General features: G+C 46.3%; 1 protein-coding gene and 2 non-coding genes across 4 annotated transcripts in view; 1 reads left to right on the top strand and 2 right to left on the bottom strand.

Annotated features, from left to right (window-relative positions):
- Window positions 1–10,921, top strand: part of LOC138242777 (zinc finger protein 271-like) — a 362,720-nt gene extending 351,799 nt beyond the window's left edge. Inside the window, exons 1-2 of one of the 2 annotated variants that reach the window (XM_069198330.1) lie at window positions 8,732–8,959; window positions 9,087–10,921. In XM_069198330.1, coding sequence (XP_069054431.1) covers window positions 9,095–10,066 — 972 coding nt within the window. In that variant the 5' untranslated portion in view covers window positions 8,732–8,959; window positions 9,087–9,094 and the 3' untranslated portion in view covers window positions 10,067–10,921. Of the gene's footprint in view, window positions 1–8,731; window positions 8,960–9,086 lie in introns of those variants that run through there. The other variant, XM_069198329.1, reaches the window with a different exon arrangement.
- Window positions 2,663–2,736, bottom strand: trnan-guu (transfer RNA asparagine (anticodon GUU)). The gene has a single exon. It is a non-coding gene; the product is annotated as a tRNA-Asn (tRNA).
- A 5,184-nt stretch (window positions 10,922–16,105) lies between the features above and the next one.
- LOC138243732 (U7 small nuclear RNA) lies at window positions 16,106–16,163 on the bottom strand. The gene has a single exon (XR_011192350.1). It is a non-coding gene; the product is annotated as a U7 small nuclear RNA (small nuclear RNA).
- Window positions 16,164–21,592: the final 5,429 nt, after the last annotated feature.

Here is a 21,592-nt window from a genome sequence, read left to right as displayed (position 1 = left end):
ACCACTCGGCCACCCGGCCACGGCTAGCTAGCGCCGCTCACACCCCGGGATCTCGCGGCCCGCACCAGACTCCCTGCGCCGCCGTAACTACCCGATTTCCTAGGGTTATAATAGAGCGCACTCAACCCCACGGCAGACATGGTCCCCTTACAAACCAATACACACTTTCACACACCTAAAGCGAGGGATGCACTGCCTTGGGGCTTTGGGACCCTGAGGCTCCGGACCGACCGGCTGGGGGGGAGGCGGGAGTTCCAACAACGACACACCATTGGCTCCTGAGGGGGTGGGACATGCACAAATAACAACACGCCATTGGCTGGCAAGGGGGCGGGACAGCCAACCACCGCAGACTACCATTGGCTGGAAAAGGGGGCGTGGTACCTGTCAAAAGTTTGACGAAAGGTGTCGCTTTATACTACTAACAGGTCTGTTTTGAGTCTCATGATGATTCTCTTCTGGATCTGAAAAAAAAACAAGCAAATTTGTTTCCGATGTATTTTTCAATTTTATCAGATTTTTTCAGGTGAATGCAGTCGATACATTCAAGTTTTTATATGATGACAGGACCTACACTTAGGGCTCAGTACTGATAACACTGCTGATATTGATAGAGTCGAAATAAGTGATGTATTGGCAGCTTTATCTGAGGCGAGAAGTCCTAGAACACCTACAAAAATGTTTGGATTCAGAGGAAGAAATATTTTTCTACCTCACCCAATCCTATTGCATTACCGAGGCTGAAGTTGGCTGCTTATTCGCCAGTTTCTTATTCGCGTTTTTTGTTCCACCTTAAATGCTGCTGCTGTGATGTTATGCCGCCTTTCGCCTGTAGATGGCTCTCTATAGTAATTTTTAAAAATACTAATCCGAGTGGATTACTGCACATATCCTCAGTAAAGGGGAATATGTAAGTAATGATTATCCAAATTGCATTTTTATATGAAACACATTTCAGAAAATCAAAAACCAATTTTCAAAACTCACAATAACACAAACTGGCGTGTTAGACAACAAGTAAATAAGACAAAGGCAAAACGTGAAGTCTCAAAATCTTGCATTTTGCAAGAAATGTTATTATAGCAGTTTACAATGGGACATTTAGAACATGGCATATGAGAATATATGGTTAACGGAGGATGAGCAAAGGGTGATGACACTTTCTGCTTATTGCTATGACCCTCCCTCCTGATTATAAAATCGTTTCACAATTCTGCCACTGAGGTGTGAGACACAATGTAACAGACTCTCAAAATCCTGAACTTCAGGAAATGTTGCTGTACCATTTTTAAAATATGACCCTCTGAATATGGTATGAGAGAATTCATAGGGAAAAGCTAATTGCTCTTTCTGTTGTATTGCGATGGCCCCCGTTTAGAAAAAAACATCTCAGAATTCTGACACAAAGGTGTGAGACACAATGTAACAAATTATGAAAATCATGAAGTATAAGAAAATTTACTGTACCTTTTTTTAATATGACCCTCTGAACATGGCATGTGAGGATTTATAGTCAACAAAATAGCACCCCTTCTGCTGAATTACTTTTTCCCTCCTTACTCGTTACCAAAACATCTTAGTATTCTGACACTAAGGTAAGAGAAGATTTGTAATTACAAAACTTCTGTTGCATTTCTGCGTTGTGACATTCTGAACATGGCATGGTAAAGTATATAGAAAACCTAGATCAGAACAGGTTAAATGTAATTCATAGTGATTTATATTTTTTTAATTCTTTCTAAATGAAAAAATGTTTTTCAGTGATTATGACACTTCGGTATTACATAAAATATGCTTCAATGCCAAAATAAATAATAATGGAAAAAATACCCACAGTGGACATTCATAGTTGCGATTATAGGAATGTTATATATCAGGTGAGTAGCTGTGTCAGCATGCGTAGGCTGCAAATGAACAAGTAAAAGGTTATTCCATGCTGAAAAGAGAAGAAAGGAAACATGTTGGCCGTGGAGCCTTCTTCAGGTGTGAGAAAGACAGGTCAGTAAACAAAGATAATTTTCTTTATCTTTGCTTACTGCAGTTTATCTTTGATGACAACATCAAAGATGTTAGGAAGTTTTACAGCTAACAGCTCCACATCAACTTCCTTTTATAACTAACCTCATCAGATCCTTCAACTCCCAACTCTTCCAATTTCTCACTTCAGAGAAGGATAAAAAACTCAATCATCCTCTACAGAGAAAAACCATCAACACCCCTACCACCTCCACCAATCCTAACCTCGTTTTTACTATACCCTCTGACCTTTCCCTTTCACCCTTTTGCATCCTCGGCTCACATATTTTAAAATTACAATAGACTGTATAGTATTTGTTTTAAATTAAGGTAAATATGTCAAAATATCAAAATCCAACTGCACAGTGCTATCTTAACAATGCTTGTCAAGTCTCAAACAAACCTGCATTGTATTTTTAAAATATTTCAGCAGAGGATTCAACTGGAGTATAAATGAAGATTCGACGATAATTTGTTTTGGGTGAATATGGTTTTCTGGGGAGTTGCAATGTTGGGCATTATTGGACATTTCTCGGTGACCCTGACACGTGTTAAACACTCGCATTTCCTGCAAATATTAAAATGGTTATGGTTTCGCTGAAAAATCCAATCGACTAAAGACAACGTTTACATCGCAAAAGAACCCCGTCCCTGGGTGGACTCGAACCACCAACCTTTCGGTTAACAGCCGAACGCGCTAACCGATTGCGCCACAGAGACTGACTGGTGTGGTCTTTTCTCGAATCAGAAGTTTTCGGTTACAAAAAATCTCTTACCTTTTATTTTTCCAGATGGTAATATTTCTTCTGCACTGTTAACCAAGAATTGAATTTCATTTATCGCAAGCTGTGTGAATTTAAAAAAAAACAAGTTTTCCAGAAAGGAAATGAACACATGCATTTAACGAAATCAAGCCCTTTGTGATTGCCCGAAATGGTACGTTCTGTACTGCAAGATAGGAAGAAAGACACGGCTGGGATTTGAATCTCGGTTCTTTTGTTTAATAGAGAAGCGCTTTAACCAACTAGGCTACGGTGACAGGACAACCATCACCTTTTACAGCCACTTGGACACACCGCTCTGAGACATCTGCGTTCAGTAAGCGCTGAGCCTGCTCTCAGACCAAATTGCCTCTTTTACATAGCAGCCCCGACACTGAGAAACGAAGAGAACTGGCTTTTATCCGGCATTTTTCATGTCCAATGCGTTTGACATCTCCCAAGGGCGACAGAGTTCTTTTGCGACACTATTTCGTCTTCTTTTTTATTTCTGTACGCTTTGATAAAAAACGAGAAATCGTGCAAGGGAAAAATGTCTTTTTTTTCATGGAGAAAACGTGCACCAGGAAATGTTCTGTTGAGAAGAAATGATTTAACATGATACGTGACCTAATTTATCGGAGCAATTGCTCAACCAGCAAGGTCTGGAGAGTTTGGAGAGTTTGGTGGATGTGATAATTATACGGTGTTGTGGAAGAAAACAGTCTTTCTTTGAATTCTCAGTCATTCGGAATTTCAGTGCGAAACATAAACCCCTTGTCTGATTTAAAGAGATTATATTTTAAAACTCATAAAAAATCAGAAAACACATGTTTCTCACTTTGAAATTTTAGACGGAGCGGTGCATAACTAGTAGCGACGCTGAGCACCCTATGGGGGAATTCAGGTCATGTGAAATGCCAGCGGTTTAATAAACAACGCGTCTGGTTTCGGATCATAAGATTGTAGGTTCGACTTCTACCTGGCTCGTGTAAATTTTATTCAAGCTCCTCAGTAATAATGTATATTATGTAATGAACCGCACCTGAAAGCAAACGTTGGGTCTGTTTCCTTTGTTTTCCAGCATGAAATAGCAAATCGTTACTAAAAGCAGCTGCTAATGTCCAATAGCGGTTTTTTTTTTCAAATTACATTTTCAGGCTTCAGACACTTTTTAATAAAACAAAGGTGTCCGGAAACACATTAACTTTCAGGTTTGCTTGAACCTGTATTAAAAAAAGTTATCTGAAACTTCCGGGATTCCATTATCTGATGTAGCTGTCTCTAAAGTTGGACGTGATGTTAAGCAGATGTGAACTGTGCCTTTTCACTTAAAAAAAAAACAAACAAAGTTCTTTTTTTCCCCCTTCACTCCAATGCTGGAGACTGTAAGCCTGTGTGAGCTCCACACTGCGTGTCCTGTACTGCTCTATTTTGTTTAGATTATCTATGTGGTGTACAGATAGAACTCAACTGCATGGTGTGAATTCCGTGTTCAGGACCAGCAGAACCTGAAAAAGTAACAGCTGACCTCGACATGATTTGAACACACAGCCTCCTGATCTGGCATCAGACACGCTACCATTGGGCCATGAAGTCACGGCTGTCTGTGCCTTTGAATTCCCCAAAGGAGACAAATCAGCTTCACAAAGAAAAATCTGTGAAGAGCGCAGCTCTTCCAAAGAGTCTTTTCTTCCCAGACCACATTTTATTCTTCATGCGCAGCTCTTGTGTAGGTGTTGTTCTCAATTACAGATCCAGGAACACTGATTGTTTTTTCTATTTTTTTAAATTAAGTACCCCATGGTGCAACGGTAGCACGTCTGACTCTAAATCCCCAAGTTCATTTTCAAAGTATATCGGAGTCAATTGATACTGATCAGGTTCTGCTGCTACTGAACCCGCAGTCTTCACCTTAAAGTTCAATTCCCCAAGCCTTTTGACCTTATATGTCCATCCCTTCTCGTCAAAACTCGTATTTTCACAGGGTACCCTTCAGAAATCGCAGTATAGAATGAAAAAAACTCCAGTAGATCTCGGCCGCTGTTAGTGATTTTCCTTTTAAAATAAATGAATCTCTGGAAATTTTACGGAGTGTATCACTTTCACTGAGACCGGGAAGTGTTAAGCTGTACATGCGTCTTTGTGGCTCAGTTGTTAACAAAAAGGGTGGTGGTTTGAGCCCTTCCAGGGACGCTATGAGCCTTTTAATGTACACACCCTCCTCACTTCATTTCTCCACGGCCGGTCTTGTATCGCTAACAAATACAGAGCCCGAGGAGGCAGTAAGCTCGCATATTTTTTTTCTTATAAAATATACTTTATTCTGAAAAAAACACATCTCAAAAAGAAAACATCTCACACATCATCACTTCACATCATTAAAACAACGGCGGAACGGCGGTGATTGTCCGTTATCAATCTTTGCAAGGGTGGGCGGATTTGCGCTATTATGAGAGTCCCTCCAAACCCTACCGTTTGCTGTAAACCATTAATCCCTGTACAGGGTCCATAGGCCTTTCCAGCGCTCCTTTGCCGTGGGGAAACCCCATTTAGCAACGTCCCGCTTCATCCTTCTCCTGAGGTCCGCCAGGATCCTCTCCTCCAGCTCTCTCGCTCCCCACTCGATGTTGTGCCGGATGAGATTGTTCCTTGCGTCCCACAGGCCTTTTTTTGTGAGGGTCAGCAGAAGCCATATCAGGAACTGCGTCCCTCTGTCCAGTCCGGTAGGTGCCAGCCCCAGCAGAATATACTGGTAACTGAGCACCGCAACCCGTCCCCAGGAGTTGCATGGTGCTGTCCATTCTGCCCCACACCGCCTTGGCGAAGGGGCAGCTCCAGAACACGTGCTCCTGAGTCTCCTCGACGAAACACGTGTCCCGGGGGCAATGCGGGTTCCTGGTAAGCAAGTGTCTGTAGAGGACCTCTCTGGTAGCCAGTCTCTTGTGTACGGCCATCCAGTTGAGGTCCTTCAGTTCGTTGTCCAGTTCTTTAGGCTGCATCCTTTCCCAGACTTGTCTGGGAACTTGCAGCCTTTCGTCAGTGACCAGATGCCCCCTCACCTCTTTGTACAGAGCTCCACTTGACAGCGTGGGTGTAGAACTTTGGTAGCCTCTCTGCCTTGGGCCCAGTGTTTGACCACTGGACCAAGTGCCTCATCGGGATGGAGAGCCACAGCCTGACAAAGTACTGGTACTTGTGGCCGATGGGCTCCCGCAGCGCCCGGCAGAGGTTGCAGTAAAAGATGCAGTCGAGTTTCAGGGGGAAATGTGGGACATCTCGACCCCCTTCCTCGACCGGCTGACACATCCGGTTTCTCGTGATGAACTCGTACCTGCCGCCCCAGACGAAGCCACCCTGGCGATCCTCTCGGTCCAGTTGTTGGTCTCGTTGTCCCGGCTCTGGAAGGAAACCCCCAGTATTCTGAGGGGCTCCATGCAGAGCTCGAGACCGTCCGGTGCCGTCGTCCTGTGCTTCCAGGGCCCGAAGAACTTCAGTTTGCTCTTTCGGCGGTTGAGCTTCGACCCCGAGGCTCTGGAGTATTGCTCCATGACCTGCAGGGCCCTCCTCAACCCGCTGTCCGACCTCAGGAACAGCGTCGTGTCGTCGGCGTACTGGTAGATCTTCAGGGTTTCCCCCGTGCCTCCCGGTATCTCCAGGCCGTCGATGACGGGGTCCCGTTTCACCGCCTCTGCTAAGGGCTCTGTGAAGAGAACATAGAGAAGGGGTGAAAGGGGGCAGCCCTGTCGTACTCTGGATTCCTGGGGAATGAAATCCCCCAGGTTTCCGTTCACGTTCACTCTGCTGCCCACGTCAGAGTACAGAATCTGAATCCGGCGGCTGAAACTCTCTCTGAAACCGAAGCGTTCCAGCACCCTGAACAGATAGCTGTGGTTCACTCTGTCGAAGGCTTTCTCCTGGTCCAGGCTGACCACCATCATGGGCACGTTCCGGTCCTCGGCCCAGGCGATGGCGTCTCTGGTCAGCTGGAGGTTCCAGCTGACGGATCGCCCCTCCACCCCACACGTCTGGTCGCTGTGGATGATGTGGGGGAGGGCGGTTCTCAGTCTGCCGGTCAGGAGCTTGGACAGGATCTTTACGTCCACGCAGAGCATCGTGATCGGCCTCCAGTTTTTGAGGTCGACGGCGTCTCCTCCCTTGAAGAGCAGGGAGATGACGCCCTCCCTCATGGTGTCTCCGAGTTTCCCCCGGCGGAAGATCTCCTGCGCCACTTCCACCAGATCTGCCGCCAGGGTGTCCCAGAAGCAGGTGTAGAATTCCTTGGGGAGTCCGTCCGGCCCCGGCACCTTGCACCTTGCCATTCTCCATGGACAAGAACGCCTGACAGAATTGCTGTTTTTTATGCATGCTAAGTTTCTGATTCCTCACTCTGTTTCATGTGTAGAGATGGATAAGACTTTATTGATCCCAAAGGGAAATGGACGTACATGTTCATGAACATGTTTGCATGTTCTTTTGTAATATACACTTTTTGTGATTTTTTTGTATATCTAAGCAAGTGTTCCTGCATCCCTCTTCTGCACTATGTATAGTCATGGCTTTTTTCTGTTTGCTTATTTCAAAGTAACACCTGCTCCATTTCTAAAACTTTTTGCTCTTGTGCATTTTTGTATTTTTTACACCTCTAGCACTTTAACGTCCTGAATTTATATTTGCCTTAATTTGTAGGACGAATTTTAGTTTTAGCCTTAAAAAGCTTCAGTTTTCACTATCTTTTGTTTCTTGTCCTTCAACTGTTATTATTGATCACCGAAGTATTGTACTTGACATGACTTCATTCACCCTTTCCTGAACGTCTGTGAGTGGCAGAGATAGTGCTGTCTCTGGTGCGATCTTTTGCAGCTGACATTTCACTGTTTTAAATGAATAAGAAATTAGATTGCTCATAAATCACTTATTCTAAATAAACATAGCGTAATTGCTCTCTGAAAATGTTTTCTTGTTCATTTTGGAGACCTTGATCGAAACTGATTTTAGATGTCAGAAAGGATTTATTTTCTCTGTGTGTTTCTGTGTGCGTATTTCCTACATTGCTTTGTCGAGATTTTAACTTAATATTTAGGCTCAGATTTCAACTATAAATCTCACACTAATTACTAGCGGTAAATACTGATGTTTTGCTCCCTCTTACCACAAAAATCTATATGTATTGTATCTGGGATGACCTAATTTTTGTACGTGTACCTACTGTGATTCGGAAACGGAACGGTTAAAGATGGCGACAAGTCAGGCACTCAGAGGGAGGGGGAGGGGGGGTGCGTCTTCCTGTCTCCATAACTAAAATGCCAAATAGGAGTGGCTTAAGCGATGTACACAGTCATGTAACTGACAGTTTGAGGTAGCCTATCGTATAGATTTCGCTTTGTTGCTGATAGATTAAGCTTTCGAAACTCAGCCCCAAAGTCATGTGACTGATTTTTCACCCTTCATTGGTTAAACGCAATGATCACATGCACCACCATGGTAACTGGGATGTGTAGTTTTTAATTCAGTTTGAATTATAACTGTACGTACTGTCTTCATATTTGGCAAGGGCTTTAAAGAGAGGGCGCTCCAAAAATTTTCGATGCCGTCGTCCTGGAAGAATTTGACCTCAGAACGTTTGACTAGCCTACTGTATGCTCCTAAATTAATATCATTTATGACCTTCTATCTATCTATATACCTTCTTCTGCTCCTCTTCTTTTTATGCTCAGCTACTAAAATTTCCCTTTAGCGGTAAAATTTCCTATAAATATTCAATACTAAGCGGATTAAAATGTGCACAGTAAAGAGATTAAATTATTAAATCTTTTCACTACCGACTAATGCACCATGAGTGCCCGTCGGTACCGTGCATTTTGAATGGCTGCATCTGTATAATAAAGTTTATTATTATTATTATTATTATTATTATTATAATAAAGGGCTTGTCTTCTTGTCCTGTGTTTTCAGGCTCAGAGGCCAGTGTTCTCCCTGATGCTGGGGAAAGGGCACCTCTTGAACAGCAGCACAGTGAGGAGGAGGAGTGGAGCTCCAGTCTGATGCAGGAGACAGAGATCACTGCTGCAGAAGGGAAAGAGACACTCAGTGAGCAGCACACAGAGAGCAGACAGAGTGTGGAGGATCTGGACTCTGTGCCCATGATGAAGACGGAGCCTGAGAGTGGGACACCTGGACTCTTAGTATGTGATGCTTTTACAGAGAAGATTAATAATCAGGACACGAACTATATGTCACAAGGTTGTAATGAACTTTACTGTGTCTCTGTACAAGGGCTCAAAGAAGAACTGAGTGAGTTTAATCTTACAGATAAGGACATGGAGCCCCAGTTGATTGACCCCGCAGAGCTGAAGAAGGAGCCCCAGGTGATTCAGACTGCTGAGCTGCACACTGAAGGACACGATGGAGAAAACAAATCTCAGTTTCAGAACAGAGAGCAAAATCATTCCATGAAGGATTTGCAGAATAAGAAACCCCAGCATGATCAGACAATGAGGAAGAATCACTCAAAACCTTGCTCAGATGGAGTGGACAAACTGCCATTACAACACAGGGATGAGCAGCGTTTTTGTCAGTCTAGCATTTCAAAAAACCTTCGCACAGGAGAGAAATCTTTCACTTGCCGTCAGTGTGGGAAGAGTTTTAGTCAGTCACACAACTTAAAAAGACACCAGGGTATTCACACAGGAGAGAGACCATTCAGCTGCAATCAGTGTGGGAAGAGTTTTAGAGACTCAAGTGCCTTAATAGTCCACCAGCGCATTCACACAGGAGAGAGACCATTCAGCTGCAGTCAGTGTGGGAAGAGTTTTAGTCAGTCAAGAACCTTAATAGTCCACCAGGGCATTCACACAGGAGAGAAATTATTCAGCTGCTGTCAGTGTGGGAAGCATTTTAGTCAGTCACACTACTTAAAAAGACACCAGCGTATTCACACAGGAGAGAGACCATTCAGTTGCAGTCAGTGTGGGAAGAGTTTTAGAGTCTCAACTGCCTTATTAGCCCACAATCGCACTCACACTGGAGAGAGACTGTTCAGCTGCAGTCAGTGTGGGAAGAGTTTTAGTAAATCAAGTAACTTAAGAGCCCACCAGAGCACTCACACAGGAGAGAAACCATTCAGCTGCAGTCAGTGTGGGAAGAGTTTTAGTCAATCACATGACTTAAAAAGGCACCAGCTTGTTCACACAGGAGAGAGACCGTTCAGCTGCAGTCAGTGTGGGAAATGTTTTAGTCTTTCAAGTAACTTAAGAGCCCATCAGCGCATTCACACAGGAGAGAGACAATAGAAAACACTAGGGAGGAGATCACACACCTATCTACATCAGTGGAACTGCAGTGGAGAGGGTCAGCAGTTTCAAGATCCTGGGAGTTAACATCTCAGAGGACTTAACCTGGACCCACCACACTAAAACCATGGTCAAAACAGCACGGCAGCGCCTATTCTTTCTCCGTAGGCTAAAGAGGTTTGGCATGCCATCACATATCCAGGCCAACGTCTACAGGTGCACTGTTGAGAGCATCCTGACTGGTTGCATCACTGCCTGGTATGGGAACTGCTCTGCCCGGGATCGCAAAGTACTGCAGAGGGTGGTGAAGTCAGCACAGCTCATCACCGGCTGTGAGCTACAAAACATCCAGGATATCTACTCAGCTAGATGTCTGAAGAAGGCCAGGTCCGTTCTCAAGGACCGCAGTCATCGCAGTCACAAACTATTTTCCCTCCTACCATCTGGTTAACGGTACCAAAGTATTCGGTCCAAGTCCAACAGACTACGGAACAGCTTCTACCTCCAGGCAATCAGACTGCTAAATAGCCAACCTCCAGCTCCTTTAGCAAATCACCTGTAATGGCTACATGGACACACAGTTTTCACTGTATTCGGCATAACCGCACTACTTGTATATATTGCATATACCATGGACACATAGCAGCTCTACTCATATTGAGTTTTATTCAATTTCTATTACATCTGTTATTATGTAACCTTATTTTCATAATCTCAATTTTGTGATTTTTGTGTTTTTGTGATTTCTGTGATTCTTGTGATTTTTGTGAGCTTGCAGAAAAGACATTTCATTGCCAGCAACTACTGCTGCATGCTCTGTTGTTGTGCATTTGATAAATAAACTTTGAAAATAAATTGTTGCAGTCAGCGTGGGAAGAGTTTTAGTGACTGAATCACCTTAAGACACCACCAGCGCATAAGATAAGATCACTTTCTCACATTAGGATTTTGTCTTCTCACAACACTCTCACTATGAGGCCCACAGATAGGAAGAGAAGCTAGGGGTCAGCATCTCTGGTGTAGTTGTGGTTAAGGGCCTTGCTCAGGGGCCCACCAGCATAGGATTTCTCTGCCAGCTGTGGGATTTGAACCAGCAACTTTCCACCCACAGATATACATCCTTAGCTACAGAGCCACTGCACCTAATCACACCAGAGAGGGACCTTCCAGCTGCAGTCAGTGTGGAAAGGGTTTTATCCAGTCAGGTGACTTAAAAATACACCGCTTTAGTCACCACTTTAGTTTTTGATTTAATCATAGTCTTAGTCAAGTCAACTGAAATGTCTATTAGTTGAAGTAGGTAACTGCGTCAGCATGTGACATCTGTTAAAGGTTCCTCAGCTGACACTTTGCGTTTTCTTCTCTTTTCAGCATGGAACAAACCTGTACTTGTTCCTAAAATGTCTATTAGTTACTTTGTAGTCACCCACTTTTGATTTAGTCTAGTCAACTAAATGTTGACTATAATTACTCTTACTTATGGTTGATTAGAACAGAATTGGTTCTAGTCATGCAGTTTACTTTATGTGTATAATAACATGTATAAAGATTTACATGTTAGGATGAGCGATTATATGAGCGATTACATTAGGATGAGCGATCCCTCCTCAGCAAAGGGCTCAGTTTTGTACCAGTTCCAAGGAAGCTGGACATCCCCCAGACCAATGTCGACCTTAACCACTTTTACCGCAGGATCCGTCTCAGAGCACATTTTGCCGACAATTCCTCTTCACAGGCAGCTGATAACAACCCGGTTATTGATGTCATTAACAACATTAATCCCAAACAGAGCTGTTGGACTCCCTCCTCTGGCCGTTTTCCACCAGTTGATTATTTCATCAACCAATGCACTAATCAAGCTCCCAAGGCACTCTCTATACCCAGTAAACATAGGTCTAACCTCACCCAAGGAGAAAATCAGGCGCTCCAGTCTCTCCGCAACAGGGATGATATCGTCATCAAACCAGCGGACAAAGGAGGTGCTGTTGTGGTGTGGCATAAGGATCTATATGTCTTTGAAGCCTCTAGACAACTAACTGACACTTCTGCCTACCTCCGTCTCCAACAGGACCCTACCACTGACTACCAAAAGGAAGTGGTATCCACCATTTCCCTTCTTATCAGCGGTAACGAGCTCCCCCAGGAGGCGAACCGGCTCATCATGGAACATCCACAGGTATCTCAATTTTACCTCCTCCCCAAAATCCACAAACCGGACACCCCTGGACGGCCCATCGTATCAGCATGTAACTGTCCAACTACTTACATCTCAGCCTTTCTCGACAGCCTCATGAGACCGCTGGTTGAAGATCTTCCCTCATACATCAAAGACACCAACCACGCGCTCCAACTTTTCAATGGTTTCCAATTTCAGGGTACCGAATGCCACATTTTTACCATGGATATCACATCTCTGTACACCGTCATTCCCCATAATGACGGCCTTACAGCCCTCAAGCACACGCTGGACAAACGCACAGTGCTTGATCCACCCACCCACACCATGGTACGCCTTGCAGAATTGGTCCTCACACTGAACGCATTCTCTTTCAATAATCTTTTTTACCAAAAGGTCAGTGGAGTTGCCATGGGCACCAGAATGGGACCCAGCTATGCCAACATTTTTGTCGGCTGGGTAGAAGAACGCTTCTTCGCTTCCTACACTGGCTATGTCCCTGACTTCTACAAACAATATATTGATGACTGCGTTGGTGCCGCCACATGCTCCAACGATCAGCTTGAGTTCTTCCTGCACCATTTCACCAACTTCCACCCGTCCCTCAAATATACGGTTAACATATCTTCCACCACTCTTCCGTTTCTAGACATCCACTTGTCTATCAACTACCCCCGTAGACATCCACTTGTCTACCAACTGTCCACTCAAAGCCCTCGAAATGTACTCATTTTTTATCAACAGAGGATACCCCAGCAGTGTGATTGACAGGGCCCTTGCCCGAGCCAAAAATACCCCCAGACCATCAACCTGATCAGAAACTCTCGCCGTAACAACCGCATTCCTCTGGTGCTTCCTTACCACCCTAACACACTTCCTATCCCCAGGACCATTAACCACAACTTTTCCATCCTACAGGATGATCCCTCCATTGGGGCCCTCTTTTCTGATCGCCCTATCATCTCATATCCGCTGACCACCTAATCTGCGTAACCTCCTTGTTCACAGCTCCCTTGACCGCCCTCAACAACCATCCACACCAGGCACTTTCCGTTGCAACAGAGCTCGCTGTATTAGTTGCAAGTACACAGCCACCACCACACTCATTCAAGGCCCTTCAGGACAATTCCGGATCACCCAGACAGCATCTTGTATCTCCAGCAACCTTATTTACTGTATCTCTTGCAGTAAATGCCCAGCCATCTACATTGGAGAAACAGGAAGGAGACTCGGAGACCGCTTCAGAGAACACGTCAGGGCTGTGAAGATTAAAGATCTCTCCAAGCCCATTGTTTCTCATTTCACCTCTGACGGCCACGACCACTCTAATCTCTCCGTCTGTGTTCTCAAAGACAGTTTTCCGAACTCATACATCAGAAAGACCACAGAAACTAAAATTATTCTGCAGCTAGGATCACACATTCTCCCTTCCCTTAACGACAGACTACTGTTCTTTTAAATTTTCTCCATTCATTGGAAGTTTCATTTCACACCTCTCTGCACCCATTCTGACTTCACACCTCTTGATTGGCCTCTCTTTCTGTCCCCTGCTCCCGCCTCTCACTCCTCCTCCCTCCCAACCTTTGTTCTCCCGCTACTTTACCTTTGCCTACTGCCCTGTCTCTCTCACACCTGAAGAAGGCTCCACGGCCGAAACATTGTGTTCTCTTTCTTCTTTTTTTCAGCATGGAATAAACCTATAACTTGTTCCTATTTTAATCAAAATAATATTAAGACCTGTATGTATTCAAATAGTATTATCATTATTTATACTTACGCATCAAAAGACGATTGCTGAGAAAAACATGACAGTATTTAACCTAAATGGCAAACAACAAATATCAGCAATGCATTGTGGTATATAACCAGAAAAGATGCTGTGTTAGATGTGTTTTCAATTTCAATTATATATGCATTTATTAATGTTGTCAATATTATTACGGTTGCAATTTAACCATGGTGAGAATCCCTGCCTGTCATACAGGAGAGTGGGGTTTGATTCCCGACAGGGAGCTAAGGAGCTTTTTCTATGACCTGTTTACAATTTAAACTGTAGTGTGAGACACCTTTCTTCTACAGAAATCTATTTTTTTTAAAGGAGATGAATTAGTTATAACAACACAAAACATCAAAGTGAAGTTGCTTTTCAGCAACTCCTTGGCTACATGGGAATTTTGATTTTTTGACAGTAGGGTAATTTGCAAAATTAAACAAGGAATTGATTCACTCCTGTGGAATACTGTATAAAATGGAAGACAGGTTTGATATGGAAACAACTACACACATTTTAGTTTTTTTTCCAATTGTACTCCTATCAAAGTGACATAAGAAAAGTCATTGTCAGAAGTGGGATATGAAAACAAGCCACCAGGGGAGACGGCTGTAATAACGTCACCAGAAATATATTGAAAACAAATGGGCTGTCACTAAGGAAATTCATAGAGAAATACAGGTCCCACCATAAAACACCATAAGGAGTGCAAAACATGTTAAGTTATTTCTGTACTTCATCACTTTTCGGTAAAAGAGGGACTCAAGGACACAAAGACTCTAGTTTGGGATTCAGGCTGAGAAAGGGAAGTGTGACTTTGGACACAGGGTATTGCAGAGAGGAGCAAATGGCGCAACGAAACAAAATGCCAAAACCCCAGATTGAACCAGGGACCTTTAGAGCATCAGTCTAAGGCTTTCTCAGCTGAGCTATTTCAACCTCTGTGTACGATCCAACCTCTGCTGTCTGCAGTAGCCTCCCAAAGTTCCAGCATGAGTGCACGAAGAGGAGTGGTAGAGTGTTACTGCAATGTCATTCAGAAGGGTAGTGATCCAGCTCAGCTCTCTGAGGTTTGGTAGATACATCTTCTTCATGAGTAATGTAGGATCAACGTCTTCAGGCTGGAGGAAGGGCTTGCATTTTGGCAGTAGTAACTGACTGGGTAGTGACTTCTAGGACCTGGTCTTATCAGGTTGCTTTGCCACGTTTGTCAGTTCTGCTGAAAAGACCTGTCTCTAGGAAATTTAGGAAGCAGAAGAATGACTATCTGAAAGGTGACATGATCTGCTGGCTGTTTGATGTGATCATGAATGACACAGGAAATTCGAATTCTTGCAATAAAACAAAACAAGATCCATAAAACACTGGCGGGAGTGCAAAATGTGAGAAGATAAAAAGACACCTGTTTCTGTCCAATTTCAAACAGGGGATCTTGCGCATGTGTGATGAACGTGATAATCACAATATTACAGAAATGACAGCAGCATTGAACATGGCGAGACGTAAAAGATTGTTAATTCCCTTCAAATACTCACAGTGTGTTTATTCTGCTGTATTAATTTACTGTGCTCATCCGGCAGTAACACACTGCTCCCAGAGCTGGATAGGTGACTCCACATTCTACAGCTCTCTAGCAAAAGAGGAAGTCAGACTACAGAAATGGAGAAAATCTCCTCTTCAGAATGTGGTAATATATTCCTGAGGGAAGTCGTTTCTTGAAGTTCAACACTCTCTGCAAGTCACCCATTCCCACCTTGCGCAGTGCAGTGGTTATCACATTCTCTTAACACACCAAAGGGTTTCAGTTTGAAAGCGGGCGAAAACAAGTGATCACTTTTTGCACATTTGTCACTGCTGAGGTTACTTTATGGGTCTATTTTCTATACTGTGCTGATCAATTGGAAATCAAATGGCAAAAAAGACCCATTCCCACACCTAAGGTCAAATATTAGGAATCAAAACTGCTCGATTGTATGGAAGCACACAGCTTTATTAAGATGTCCAAGTGCAAGATCTTTTTATTCATAGAAGACCCTATTTATGTTATATGAGAAATATTAATATTAATACAGAATCTTTTTTCACCAAATAAATGGGCTTCCTGACTTCAGAAAGCCTTCTAGACAAATACTAAAAGAGCAAAAATTCCATTTGGTCAAAGAAATGAAAACACATATCCTACCAAACCGTGAGTACAGGCCATTCAGGGTGATAATACAGAAACATTTATAATTCAACAAATAAAACCTGTCAACTGGTAATCACCACTTATCATAAAAAATAAGTAGCAATACACAGTAGGGGACTCTTGAGTGCAAGTTAAATCCATGCAAGAAGGGGGTTTAGTGTTGTATTTCCAAATCAGATATGCAAATGAGAGATCTGGCCCAGCCAATCTCAAAGCTCCCTTGGTCTGGAATGGAGCTGCTCCCCTCTTCTAGTTATTCACACTGGAGTTAGGTTACATATTAGCACATTTCATCTAACAGTTGCTCCAGAAACAAAAACGTAAACAAATGACCTGGAATGTGACCACACCTATTAGAATGTAGTTCAACAGATAACTTGTAAACCTTGGCATAAGATTTTTTTTGTTCTACAAAATATACTTTATTCCGCAAAAAAAACATCTCAAAAGGAACATCTCACACATATTAACACTCCATGTAATAAAAAACAACGGCGGAACGGAGATTGATTGTCCGTTATCAATCTTTGCAAGTGGGGGCGAATTTGCGCAATTAACAGAGTCCCTCCAAACCTAGCACTTGCTATTGTCCTTTAATCCCTGTATAGGGCCCAAAGTCCTTTCCAGCGCTCCCTCGCCGTGGGGAAACCCCATTTGGCGACTAGGCGCTTCGTCCTCCTCCTGAGGTCTGATGGGCTCCCGCAGCGCCCGACAGAGGTTGCAGTAGAAGATGCAGTCGAGTTTCATGGGGAAATGTGGGACATCTCGACCCCCTTCCTCGACCGGCTGACACATCCGTGATGTACTCATACTTGCCGTCCCAGACGAAGCCGAAGATCATCCCTTGCAGCGCTCGTCTGAGTCTGGCCGGCAGCGTGTACACCACCGCCAGGTAAACCAAAGCCGGCAGGATGTCTGCTTTCAACACCATCACTTTCCCTGTGTAGGACAGCGACCGCGTTTTCCACAGACCCAGCTTCGCGTTCACCTTGGCGATCCTCTTGGTCTAGTTGTTGGTCTCGTTGTCCTGGCTCTGGAAGGAAACCCCCAGTATTTTGAGGGGCTCCGTGCAGAGCACGAGACCCTCCGGCGCCGTCGTCCTGTACTTCCAGGGCCCGAAGAACTTCAGTTTGCTCTTTTGGCGGTTGAGTTTCGACCCCGAGGCTCTGGAGTATTGCTCCATGACCTGCAGGGCCCTCCTCAACCCCCTGTCCGACCTCAGGAACAGCGTCGTGTCGTCGGCGTACTGGGAGATCTTCTGGGTTTCCCCCGCGCCTCCCGGTATCTCCAGGGTCCCGTCACACCGTCTCTGCTAAGGGCTCTTGAAGAGCAGGGAGATGATGCCCTCCCTCATGGTGTCTCCGAGTTTCACCCAGCGGAAAATCTCCTGCGCCACTTCCACCAGATCTGCCGCCAGGGTGTCCCAGAAGCAGGTGTAGAATTCCTTGGGGATTCCGTCCGGCCCTGGCACCTTGCCATTCTCCATGGACAAGAGCGCCGCCTTCAGCTCCTCGGCCGCGATCGGACCCTCCAAGTCCTCCCTCACCTCCTCAGGTACTCGTGCCTTCAGCTCCTCCAGAAAAGCATCGCCTGCCTCCACCTCCGTCTGCTTTTCTGAAAAGAGCTCCGTGTAGAAAGCGGTGGCCGCTTCTACCTTGTCGCTCTCGTCCAGCACTTCCTCTCCATCTCCCCGTCTCAGGCCGTGGATCACCCTCTTTTTCTGGGCTCCTCGGACCTGATTGAGTTTGCGGAGCCTCTCCTTCAGGTCCCGTGCCCGGGCTGAATTGAAGGCTCCTCCCCCGTTAGCCGAGCTGTACTCCTCCTCTAGTTGTCTCTGGAGTCGTGCAGCTTCCTTCCTCTCCCTGGCCGCCTTCCGTCTGCAGTACGTCTGCGCCAGGGTTCGGGTCCTGTCTTTCACTGACTCCCACCATTCCACCACGGAGCTGTAGCCGTCTCTCAGATCGCCCCAGCTCGCGTAGTCTTTCCGGAACAGTGCCCTGAAGTCGTCTTCCTCCAGTATCTCCCGGTTCAGCTTCCAGTACCCACGACCAAATGCCGGCAGGCTGGTGTTAGCCACCACCGTCAAGCGCTCGTGGTCGGAATACCACGCCGGGGACACCGTCGCCGACTCCAGGGAGCAGGTCGTGTGCAGGAAGATGTAGTCCAGGCGGCTGCACACTCCCCGGGAGTTTTTCCAGGTTGTTCCGGCGTCGTTAGGGCGACACCGTCTGAAGCCGTCTACTAGGGAGAACTGCTTAAGTAGCGATTCCAGCTCTGCCGAGCTAGCGTCGCTCCCCTTCTCCCGGTCGACGTTGAAGTCCCCGCCAAGCACCACCTGTCTGTTGGTGGTGCAGCAGCTGGCCAGGTCAGCAAACACTTCCTTCAGGATAGAGGGTTCTGTTGGAGCATAGACGTTAATTGCTCTCAACTTCTGCCCCCTCCAGTCGATGTGTGCGACCAGGATCCGGCCCTGCACCACCGGGAAGGAGGAAACCAGCGTCATCTCTGGGTTTCCGAGGAGGATTCCCACTCCGGAAGAGTGGACCCCTCCTACACTCCAGCATGATTCTCCCTTCATCCATTCCCTGGTGAATGTCAGCTTGTCGCTTTCATCCTTCAGGTGGACCTCCTGTAAGAAACAAACTGAGAGGCCAGATCATGAAAAACTCCCCGTCTTTTCAACGGGTCTATTAGCCCTCTCACCTTAGTTGTTAGAAAGGTAAGTTTCACAATCATGATTAAACAAGTGAAAGTTGAACCTCCTCTCTTTGTGCTTACAGTGGAAAACTTGGGAGTCTACATCTGGGCACTGTTTAGCCTAGATGTAGCTCCTCTTGTCTGGGTCCTGGGGGGAATATGCTGGGCTCCCTCCAGGTCTCGCTGGGGACTGAAAGGTAAACATGCTGGACAGGTCCAGCCCTACCATCAGTCCCGGCTCCAGGGCGGCTTCAAAGTAATCCTCGTCTTCCTCGAGGATACTCTCCGCCACCGCTTTGGGAAGGGTTTTTTCTTCCCTTTCTCCAGGAGTTTCGGGGACCTCCAGTTGCTCCTGGGCCTCGGGGGAAGGGGGCTCCACTTCCTGGGCTGCCTCTTCCTGTTGTTCCTGGGCCTCGGGGGAGGGGGTTCCGACATCCTGGGCTGCCTCTTCCTGTTGTCCCTGGGCCTCGGGGGAGGGGGTTACCTCTTCCTGGGCTGCCTCCTCCTGTTGTCCGTGGGACTCGGGGGAGGGGGGTTCTGTTTCCTGGGCTGTCACTTCCTGTCGTCTTTGGGCCTTGGGGGGGAGGGTTTCCATTTCCTGGGCTGCCTCCTCCGGTTGTTACTGGGCCTCGGGGGAAGAAAGTTCCGTTTCCTCTAGGACGAGGAAACGGTTCTCCCTTACCACTCTTTTCTTTTGTCCTTCCGAAGGTGGATCCGCCCTGCATCTCTTCTCCCGCTTTCTCTTTCCCTTCTTGCTGGGAGTTATTAGGGCCCTTTCTCCGGTCGGCCATTTTGTCCGTCGTCCTGGCAGCCATCTTGTGGCACTGGTGCAGCTGGGGGTGTGGCCTCGGCAGTTTCGGTTCTCTGCGGGGGAGGTGCGGGTTCTTTGTTCTCACCTCTCTCCCTTTGTCTTGAGACCGGTTTCTGCCCGCCGGCTTCCACCACCTGCGCAAATGAAGGTTTGCTTACCTTGCATTGGTGAAGGAGGTGCCCCTCTTTGTTACAGTTGTGACATCTGACGATGTCACACGTGTTCTCCTTGTGGCATCCTGGGGTAGTAAAGGTACCCCCTGTCGGCTCCGATGTTGAAGCGGGCCGGGGGGTGCTGGAAACCGTCGACGCCCTCTGGGTCCTCTTTCAGGAGGACTCGGTACTGGCGTTTGCCATACCAGACGCCGCAACTGTCCCTGATCTCCGTCGGTTTGCCCACCACAGTTACATACCTCCCTAGGTACGCTGTTACCAGTTCCATTGGTTCATAGGGGTTGTATGTGAGGACTGTGATGGTCCTCTGGTTTGTCTTCCTCATAGGCTCCGGCCTGAAATCAGAGAAACCGGGGTGCTTACCTTTTTCTCTGATCATTTTCGTTGCCTTTTCATATGAGGCGTCCGTGGCCATGTAGGCCTCCATGTATCTCTCTGCCTTGTTGTCTTGCAGGCAGTAGAGATCTCCGGCCACCAACTGCAGGATCCCTCTCAGGAAGGTAATGAAAAAGGATTTCACAGTTGGCATCGTCTCTGTTTTCTTGGTCCAGTGGAACCGGATCAGTGTCTTCTTGTCTGCCATCTGGAAAGGAGAAAAAAGAAAAAAGGAGAGAAAGAGAGAGAGCAAGGTCCTGTGGAGAGGAGGGTTTAGCTGCTAAAGGAGCAGCGAGGGAGCCCTGGCCTTTGTCCTTGTGGGCAAAGCCCAGCTAGGTGCAGGCGCAGGAGGAGAGAGAGAGAGGGAGCGGATAATGCTTCCGAGTCTCCAGGAAGAAACTAAGAACTGCGGGCAGGCCACGAGTACCTACTCCCCGCCAAGAGGCCAAGGAGGCAGAGAGAGAGAGAAGAAGCGGATAGCGCTTCCGAGTCTCGAGGAAGAAAGCAAGCACTGCGGGCAGGCCACGAGTACCTACTCCCAGCCAAGAGGCCAAGGAGGCGGAGCAAGAGAAAGGGGGAGGGGAGAGGAGAGAGCAGAGAGAGAGAACGTTGCTGCCGGATCCCACCCAGCTCAGCTGCTGCTTGGCCTTAACCCCCTAGGCTCAACCTAGGGCGATACCAGCTCAAGCACTCTTCAGGATCTTCGATCGCCTTCTAGAACTTTGGAAAGACAGGAACTGCGGGCATGCCACTTGAACTTGATCTTAGCCAAAAGGCCGATAAAATTGGATTCCAGCTCACTGGCCCTGCAAAACTTAGTTCAAGACTTAAAACTCTCAGACACATATAGATGTATATATCCCACAACAGCAGGATATACATGGTCAGGGAGGAATAGCAGCTCCAGAACTGACTATTGCTTTGCCTCAGAGAGAGTGAAAGTTGTTGGGGTCACTCTTCAGCCTGTCTTCTTCTCAGATCATCAAGCTTTAGGGTGTAGAGTGGAACTCCAGGGCGGGACTTTCTTTGGCCCAGGCCTCTGGAAACTCAACACAAAGCTGCTAGAGAATGACGGGGTAGTATCCTGCTACAAGGAGAAACTATCACAGTGGCTGTCCTTGCAGTGTCTGTATGGGTCAGTAGGAGGATGGTGGGAGGAGGTGAAGGTGAGGACGAGGGTCTTTTTCATGGCTGAGGGAAGGAAGGCTGCCAGACGGAGAGGAGTGTTAGCCAGGAAACAGAGGCAGCTGCAGCGTCTCTACACGATGCTGCACAGTGGCTTCGATGTGCTCTAGGATATCACCCTTTTAAAAAAGGATGTCTGGAGCATAGCGG

The sequence above is a fragment of the Lepisosteus oculatus genome, chromosome 14, assembly GCF_040954835.1.
Source record: "Lepisosteus oculatus isolate fLepOcu1 chromosome 14, fLepOcu1.hap2, whole genome shotgun sequence".
Lineage (NCBI taxonomy): Eukaryota > Metazoa > Chordata > Actinopteri > Semionotiformes > Lepisosteidae > Lepisosteus > Lepisosteus oculatus.
Note: the sequence above shows the minus strand (reverse complement) of the source record. Positions and strands in the feature narration are given on the sequence as shown.